At 40.5% G+C, this 10,000-nt stretch overlaps 1 protein-coding gene across 3 annotated transcripts in view; it reads right to left on the reverse strand.

Moving 5' to 3' along the window:
* The window catches only part of pigg (phosphatidylinositol glycan anchor biosynthesis class G (EMM blood group)), a 348,519-nt gene that overhangs the window by 148,747 nt on the left and 189,772 nt on the right, over positions 1-10,000 (reverse strand). For all 3 annotated transcript variants that reach the window (XM_079839043.1, XM_079839044.1, XM_079839045.1), the window contains one exon: positions 4,127-4,411. In XM_079839043.1, the coding sequence (XP_079695169.1) occupies positions 4,127-4,411 (285 nt within the window). The remainder of the gene's footprint in view (positions 1-4,126; positions 4,412-10,000) is intronic.

Consider the following 10,000-nt stretch of genomic DNA (forward strand, 5'->3'; position numbering starts at 1 on the left):
ATGAAGATATTTTAGTGTAAATCTGATGCTCTGAAAGGCCTCCATTGGCTCAACTTTACACTCTCAAGACCCTTAAAAGGCACTAAAGACGTCGATACAAAGTCCATCTCACTACAGCGGTTCTACAATAACTTTATGAATCGGCGAGAATAGTTTTTGTGCGCAAAAAAACCCCTAAATAACGACTTATATAGTGATGACGATTACAAAACACGGCCTCATGAAGCTTCGAAGCGTTATGAATCAGTGAGTCGATTCATGATTCGGATCGCGTGTCAAACTGCTGAAATTTGGCGATTCAAACTGCTGAATCGACTCACTGATTCATAACGCTTCGAAGCTTCATGAGGCCGTGTTTTGTAATCGTCATCACTATATAAGTCGTTATTTAGGGTTTTTTTGCGCACAAAAACTATTGTCGCCGATTCATAAAGTTATTGTAGAGCCGCTGTAGTGAGATGGACTTTGTATCGACGTCTTTAGTGCCTTTTAAGGGTCTTGAGAGTGTAAAGTGCATTGAGCCAATGGAGGCCTTTCAGAGCATCAGATTTACACTAAAATATCTTCATTTGTGTCTGAAGATGAACGGAGGTCTGACGGGTGTCCAACCACATGAGGGTCTTTATTTTTGGGTGAACTAACCCTTTAAGTGGGAGATTTAGTAGTGTTTAATGTTTTGTTATGCTAGTTTAGAAGAGTTTCTGTTATTTTTGTGGGGTTTTTTAGGGTTTCCATCATGTGACGAGTGGAGTATGAGTTATCCTATACTGCCATTCTCATCAGTGGTTTTTTTAGGTAATACTTTACAATAAGGTTGTATTAGTTAACATTAGTTAATGTATTAGTTAACATGAACTAACCATGAACAACACCTCTGAAATGAACATTAACAAAGATGAATAAATGCTTTATAAGTGCAGTTCATTATTAGTTCATGTTTACTAATGTTAGCTAATACAAATAATACTAATAGTTAATACAAATACTATATTTAGCCTATAAAAAAGAACAGCGAACATAAGTTTAAGAGCCACAAACCTGTATATTAAACTCTTTTTATTTTAGGTACACTTGGGCACATTAAAAAAGAATCCATCTCTATATCTCAAATGCATACAACTATGTTAAATACAATACAATTTTGATGCAACTTTATTCTAAAAAATTTATCTGAGAAGTATTTTATACAATTTTGTTTTTATGGATATTTTGATATATTTCTTCTAAAACATAAAAAGGATATTGGATGATTTTCAGCAATTTTCAGTACACAATAAGCTTTTGTAACAAACTACTATACCTAACATGCTGACTTATGTGGACTGACTCTTATTTGAGGAAATGTGTTTATAATATAAGCTATTAGGTCTGAATTATTGGTCCTGCGCTGTCTATTGGCTCAGTTGATTTAAATATATGTATATAAAGGCTAACGGCTGTGGGGGTGTTGCAATGCCTGGGTGATGTCTCATCAAATGGATCCGCAGATTTGTAGTATTACTACAGCATTTCCCCTTAACATTACAAACGTCGACAACGCATCTGAAGCAGCATGAATGAATGAATGAATGACAGGCGCGCCTCTTGCTTCTTTGTAACATCGCACAAGGCAAATAAGAGGCTGACATCTAGTGGAGAAGACTAGTAATTAGATTTACGTTAATCTTTTGTTCAATGTTAGCGGAAATAAATATGGAAAAAATCGATTCGTGGCCTTTGAGAATCGATTTTGAATCGACCACATTTAAAAAAACGGTTAAATTGAAAAATCGCACGTTACGATTCAAATGTCCGCATCTACAGCGCATGACATCATTCTGACTGAATCTCTTCCCAAATCACCCCCCCCCCCAACATTTTCGTCTAGTTTTTATTCGTTGATGAAAATGTCAATAGATTATCGCCAGTTTTTGTCATTCAAAACTGGTCTTTATTTAGTTATCGTCTGCAAAAAATGTCAAAATAAACACGGATTCTAATTCAGCAACTGCTATGCTAAGTTAATGCTATCAAAGCATTGTCTTACCAATTAGATAATAATTATGAATTAGTTAGTTAGTTAAAGCTATTTAAATTTCCACTACTAGAAATATTTAAATTGAGATTACATGATCATTTTAAGTTGAACGTATGAATATGCTTACTCAAATATTTGAAGTTAAAGCCACAATATGTAATTTTTCGCCACTAGACGTTGCATATTCAAAAAAGGCGTGTCTTGACTTCTTGATTTCGAAGAGCTTATATTCTGCCACAGCACAATTAAACTATTATGAGTACAAAATCAAAATCTGCCAGTTCTGCTAACTTAAAATTTGAATTTCTAAACCTATTAGCCTGCACCCCCGCTTTTGAAAAAATCCTCAAATGGCATACTCAGACTAAAACCGATACAGTTCATGAATCCTTTGCACTAAAAACATAAGTATGGTCTCATTTGAAAGCAGACACTTGGCAGTTTACTGCAAATTAAAATTATAATTATTTTCATAATCAAAAATAGCTATAATAAGCTTCAAAGTTTTGTAAAGTTATTAGAAATGAATTTGTATGAAATATCTTCATGAAAATCAAATTGAAGTTGGCCTTGTAGCATTCTAGAAATGCACTACAGCTAAAGCCACATGCCTGGCCATGTTATATTTCAAATCTGAAGATAAGTCTGAATTTTATTAAATGTTTTTCTAGATCATGTCATGTGGTTTTATTTTGAGATTTCTCTAAAATGTTAACTGATGTTTATAGCCATCTTCTGAGCTACCATTCAGTTTATTGTCTCTATTGTTTTGAGGTGCAAACTGCCCATTCAGTTTCAGTCTCCCCAGCACACTTTCACACCTCTCTGGTCTGGTTATGGCTCTAATTATCTTATTCTTTTGTCTTCATTGTAATCATTGACGACTTTCTATTCAAACTGTTCTGTTCAAACCTCATTTCTTTGATCAAACGTCTCACTTCACCTTCTAAACTGCCTCAAATGCCCTTGTTGAAATCAGAAACATTTCAGTGAGCTTTTCATTTCAGTCTATTCAAAATTACTTTAAAAATGTTATGTTTTTGAGTTTTGCCAACTTATTCAGCAACTAGGTCTATTCAAAGGATGCAGCCTCTGGACACTGGTTGTGCAATTGACCTATCGGTAAGCCCCGCCCCCCTTAGTTACTGTTGCTAACTCGGACAAACAAACGGAGTTTCTATATCTTACAATATACAGCTGTCAGTGTGAAAACCTTATCCCAAGATGTTTTTGGACACAGGATGTAGCGTATATCCCGTCCGAATGATGGCCAAACTTTACAGATGGTTTATCAAGTTTATTATGTCATTTTTTACTCCCAAAAAAATCATCATAAGAGCTGAACAAACAAAGTATAAGAAGTGCGCATTAACGTCTCATTCACAAACTATCTCTCTCCGTTGCATTACCATTAACATACACAGCAAATTACACAAAAACACTCACAGTAAACAGACATACACAGAGCTTATGCCTTTTCGGGGGTGCAGTTAATAACTGGTAAACTTTGTATCTGCAAAACAACTCTGATAAACTGCGTGCGAGCTCTTCCTTTCACTACCCGGAGACTAGAATACCCATCAAAATAGGAGTAGGACAGATAATGTAGACCTTAAACATATCTAAAATTAAATTAATTTACATATAACCCGTTTAATATGGAGATGCACTGAAATGTAGACCTTCGTGTTTTTGACCTATAGTGTTAACTTACATGACGTGAGAACAGTTAGTTATTTCGGTTTGTATGTTAGCAGGTTACTTTAATAATAACTTAATGACAGTATGACAAACAGAAAATCCTCTCAGGATCCCTGGAATCAGTGTTGCTGTACCTCAGGCATGACGTTTTACCATTTGTGTAGCGTAAACACCATCAAACCGATGAGAGCCTTGGATTTTCCCATGTTTCTCTATGGCGCTGAAACCTAAAGATGTCCGAGTTCCGGTCCCAGCGCAACTGATCCTCAACTGCCATTGGCTCATCTGCGTTTGAGGAGCGGGGCTTACCGATAGGTCAATTGTGTTGAATTCAAACACCATGGAAGACGCGGGGGAAACATTTTGTGATTCTAGTGGTGCAGAAACGTTCCTCTCCTTTCCACTCACCTTAGTAGGGGTCTTGTTGCCGGTGGGAATCCTCCTCGCGGCCATTGCAACCAGAGCACACATGAAGGCAGAGGAAAAGAGGATGACGCTGAACACCAGGACCCAGGGGAGAGAGCACAGGTAGCATGGCCCGCCGGCGGAGGTGCACACCAGCACGTGGAGGGCGGAGCCTAACAGACACAGCAGGTAGAAGGGCAGAGAGAGCAGAGACGACGCCAGCGGGACGTCCACCACCGCCTCCCTGCTCAACGCCTCCGGCATGGCCAGCAAGAGCAAGAACAGCACCTGGAGAGAGACACAGAGCTTTTCAATTACACACACACGGGCTCGGTTTGCCGCTTAAATTAACATCTGTCTTGGGTGATGCCATCACAAAGGGTCATCGGAGACCGATAACGGTTTTACAGCTGGTATTACGGCTGCTGTAAATGATTTTCAAGGGATATCACTCATAAAATGGCTGGCGGATATCAGTGAAATGGCTGTCCTGAGAAAGCCTAACAGTTTAGAGCTTCTCCAGTGGCTACTTTTGATTGGACGCCATCAGAATGTGCAGGAAACCTGTTGCATTTGTTCAGATCGATTTGCATCTTTAAAGGTCCCGTTTTTCGTGTTTTTTTGAAGCTTTGATTGTGTTTACAGTGTGCAATATAACATGTGTTCATGTTTCGCGTGTAAAAAAAACTGTATTTTTCACACAATTTACTGATCTGTATTCCGCTGTTTTCACTGTCCTCAAAACGGCTTGAGAAAAGTCCCTCCTTCAGAAATACGTAACGAGTTCTGATTGTGCCAGCGGTTCCCGTGTTGTGATTCGTCAGCAGCTTAGCGCACGTTACCGGAAAGGTCAAGCCTCTCACCATAACGGAGATGCATGCGCTCAATGATCTCTAAGTACAGCGTCCCTGGGAAAGCCAAACAAAGGTGATTGGACTCCGGGATGAAAATAACAGCGTCTCGACGAAATGGCGACAAACGCACTATACAAACGCAACACTTCCTCTTCTCCACGAGGGAGTAACAAGACCACGCCCCCTTTTTCGCGTATTCTTGTGGGCGGAGGTTAGTCAACAAACTGTTCTACTGACGTCATTAAAGCAGGAAGTACCAGGATGTAGTCCAAACCGGCCGTTCGCTGTAGGCTTTGAAAGGGAACTTCTGTTAAATAAAATATCTCGCTTGGCATTGAACTTTATCATTTTACAGGTACTATTTATGCTCTAACAGCAACATTACACACTAACTAAAGTTTGAAAAATGGGATCACGAAGAACAGGACCTTTAATTTTATTCTTGCTCTGCCAAATAAACTTGTCTGGACGTCAAAGACTACTCAGACAGGCATACACACATCCGTCAGACAGTAAATGGTGTTGCAATAAGCACTTACAGTGCATACAGATAATATATGCATACAGTGGTGGCCAAAATGATAAGAAGGCTTGACATCTGGGAGTCGTCTTATTGGGCCTGGATTTATTTTCCAAGTGGACAATGACCCGAAACATTTGTCTAACTACTGCCTGCGACAGAAGGAATCTGCAGGAGGATTGAAACTGATGGACTGGCCTCCTAAAAGACCGGACCTCAACCCCATCGAGCACATTTGGGGCGAGTTGGAACATAAACTGGACAGATCTACTGTACATTCAAAGGAAAGCCTTTGGCATAGGATAACATTAGCGTTGACGTTCTCAGAGGAAACATATTGACACTATGACACCAGAGAGATGTGCTGCTGAAATCACTGCAGAAGGTGGACATACCAAATATTAAAGTTATAAGTGTACGGTACGACTCACTTCATCTGATATTTGATTGTCAGAGCAACCATCTGCATGTTTCATGAACATTATGAAATCAAACCATGTTTTGCAGGCAAAAAATAGGTCAATATTTTCAGATCTGTCAGGCGTTCTAATAATCTTGGCCACCACTGTACATACAACAGTTGTTTCTGGTTCTTGAATCTGATAGGGTGAGAGCCTTTTCCAGCCGTGTGATATTCTAGTGATAACAGTACTATAATCATTGCCTGGATGCCAGCCGAACTTAGCCCCGCCCACAAAAATTTTACTCGGGCAGTTCGGTCTGGACTTGATCCGTAGAGGAGTAATTATGCCCGAACAGAAACTGTTCGGACCAATGAAATGGTCAGGGCGGCTTTAGACGATGATGGACAGATGATAAACAGTAACGTAATCATCCACGTCATCAAAGGCACTTGGGTTGAGTTTGTTCTAATCCTAAACGGAGAACTTGTTCGTATATGCATTCACCTTTACTATTTCTCTCAGAAATGATGATGGTGCTGGTCAGTACTCCGTGTATCCTTAAATTCTTTTTTTACAACACCGGCAAAGATCGTTTACACTCATCTTCTTCTTCTAACGTTAGGCTACTTATTCCAGCGTGCGTGCAGGTACAGGGTTGCCAAGTTTTTACAACAAAACCCGCCCAATTGCTAACGTTACTCAAAACTAGCCAAAAACAAGCCCAATAGCTTTCCGGGGGGGGTCTCCGGGGGAAAAATGGCATTTGGGGGTAAAATATGTGTTATATTGGCAGGGCTGGCAGCTAAAATTCGCATTTCTGGGTCTGTATATCACATAATTGGGGTCGCTTCAACCCGCGGACTTGGCAACACAGTGCTGTTGAGTTCTGTTGACATTCGACAACTAACGTTATGCGTCGCTCCGTTGCTCTGATTGGTTGTAGGTCTGTCCAATTGAGGTCTTCCCTGGTTGGGTTGAAACACACCCCATAATCACAGCCCAACGGAGCAGTATCAGACTCATATTCTGACTAGAATTGAGTATGACGACGTCAGGCTACTATAATCACTCCACTTGCGGCAAACTGTCATGGCGGTCGAGAAATCCACCATATTCATTTTTTTTACAAATACTATTGTATATGTTAGATTTGTGAGTTTTGCGTACACTTGGCTACAACCATTCAGGCCAGCTATTCGGCCTCTGTAAAGTGTTACATAGTTTATATAAGTTTAAAGGGGTGGTAAACCACGATTTCACTATTCTAACTTTAGCTAGCGTGTAATGTTGCTGCTTGAGCATAAACAACATCTGCAAAGTTACAACGTTCAAAGTTTAAAGCAAAGGGAGATATTTGCTTTTAAAGAAATCAGTTTCTAAGAACTACAGCAAACGGCCAGTAGGCGACTACACACATTCCTCCAGGGCTTGCTGACATCACCAGGCTCAATATTTACATAAACCCCTCCTCCGAGAATATTAAATAAGGGGGGGTGAGGCCATTTTGTATCGCGCGGCGCTGTTGTGGTATAGTTAGGCTGGAGTGTTGTTGCCGCGATGCCGAGGAAACGCTGTTATTTTCATCCGGATTGCAGGTCTGGGGTACTTGCTCTGTTCAGCCTTCATAGGGACGGGGGTGCGTTGCAGAGCGTTTAACATACAGCATGTTATATGCACGTGTGTTTGAGTCAGCGGGGAATCAGGCGCGCGCAGGGCTCCCTGCAGAGGAGATCTAACATCTAAGCACATCAAACAGAGGAGAACATCCACCGTCTTCGCGATTTCAATGCCAGATTTGCACAACGTCAGCTGCGTGAAAAAAACACTGCCGGTGCATGGATGCAGGACGCGCGCGCTGCACATTTCACGGAGGACAACACAAACTTCCACAAACTTCGCGAGTTCAATACAGGATATGCACAACGGCTTGTCCTGAAAGCTGGATTTACAAACAGAAGCTGTTCACGGGCCACAACCTGTAAGTCTGATTTATTTTTCATCAATGTGTTTTCCTGTAATAGGTTGTAGCAAGGAAGTAAACAGATGACAGCGCTGTTCTGCAAACCAGTCTGTTAAATGCTCATTCATACTTAACGATATCCGACGAACATCTAACGTTACAAACATTAACGTTAAAATCTCAACAGCGAACCTGGCATTAGTGTAAATTATTCTTTGATTAGAGCTTTTATGTATTGTTTATCTACAGGCATGCTAAACATGGTTCTGTGTGTGATTTGGCTAACTTACTAGTTAAAGCCAGTGCTTAGTGTTCGTTTTGGGTTAGTTCTTGCGACAGATATTTGGCTATAATCGTTCTAAAAATACAAAAGTTAAAGTGCCATTCAGTAGCGATCACTATAGATCCGCAGTCTTTACTCTTGAGGACTGAACAGGTTCTGCTCGATCATCTTCACTCAAATGTTCTGGGTCTGATTCGAGCTCATATGGTTTTATTGACGCCGTTGTTTCTAATACTGAACAGCCTCCGGTAAGGGGCGAGACGTTTCCGACGTGCACTGCGGTTAGCGAATCAGAACACACTGGGCCAGCTAACCAATCAGAGCCCACTGCGTATTTTTGAGGGACTGGCTTCATACAACCCGGAAAGCATCAGACCGTTTTACAAGGAGGGACAGAGCAGTGTAGAATAAAGGTCAAATATATGACAAATAAGGCAATTTTTTTTAAAACGAAGCATGAACACATGTTACAGTGCACCCCACAAACACAGCCAAGCCTTCAAAAGAATGTGTTTTACCACCCCTTTAAATGAAAGTGCTCCATTAGCTTTTTCTTTCAAGTAAAAAATACAGGACCAAAATAAAAGTTCCCCTGACACATAAAAGTCACACGGGAACTGCTCGACTCGGTACTGAGGGCTCAGCGTCGAGTTTCTTAACTTTTAAGCCGACGAAAGCAGAGCCGTGGAGAGCCGCTTCGCCATACTTTCATAGTTTTGAAGGGGGAGCTGAAATGACGGTAGGGGTTGTGTCGCCCAGAATTGCTTCCCCCGGTCTGCATTTTCCCCAGACATATCGTCGCTGTCCGATGAAAGCCACGTATGTCCATTTTGCCGATTTTTCGACGGATTGAATGTCCAGGTTCATTTCCGTATACAGTATGCTTCACATATCTAAATGGCCAATGAAAAGTTGTGAAATCATGTCATCTGATTTTCACGTATATCCATTTGGTGTCAAAGCTGTCAATCACGCCGCATATCTCCCGCCCTGTGGAAGCATCTCGCCGGTCTCGTGAAACATAGCCTGGTGAGACAATGACTTTCCTTCATCGAGGTAAACGTTTCCCCCCTGATGTCAGACGTACGTCTAGGAGTGACAAAATTACGGTAGGACTGTACAAACAAAGTATCTGTCTAGCATTACCATGTCATTTTATTGATTCATTGTCCCTTCATAGTTTGCAAGAGCCATTTAATAAATTTATAATTAATATTAAATAAACTAAGCGTATTTAATAAACTAAGACGTAGGCTATTTAATAAACTGAGCGTATTCCTCTGTCAATATGAAACGCGACTTGGCCATTCTAATTAATGATCGGAAGAACGTGTATCGACCACCGTTACTGTAAAATATGCACGTATGTCCATTTAAACTCAATTTTGGTCAAATGTGGATTATATCATTACACTGGCAAGAATATGGTTACATGTAAAGATGCCGTACCAAGTATGACAACGCTACATTCAACTGCTTTTGAAATACGGTGTTTTTTTCACTTCCTGAAAAGTAACCGTTTTGGACATACGTGAGTTTCATCGGGCAGCGACGATATGTTCTTCTCCCACACAAAACAGAATTTAATTCCAAATATGTAAAATCCCGCAAAATTTTGCGTTAACACTAGTTTCCGCGTTAATGTGCCAATTCCGTGACACCGTCCGCGATTCCGTGATCGCAGAAATTATAGGGCCGTACGTTAGTGATTGCAATAGTTGACTTCAGTGACATTATGAAACCATTAGATGGCGGCAAAGACTGTCTTTATGAGTTAGTCAATCTTTTAAAAGGATAAAGACAAAGATATCGCTTTCCTCAGCGGACATTCAAACCGATTTTTACAATGGATATTA

This window comes from Gobio gobio (assembly GCF_949357685.1).
Source record: "Gobio gobio genome assembly, chromosome: 16".
NCBI classification, from domain to species: domain Eukaryota; kingdom Metazoa; phylum Chordata; class Actinopteri; order Cypriniformes; family Gobionidae; genus Gobio; species Gobio gobio.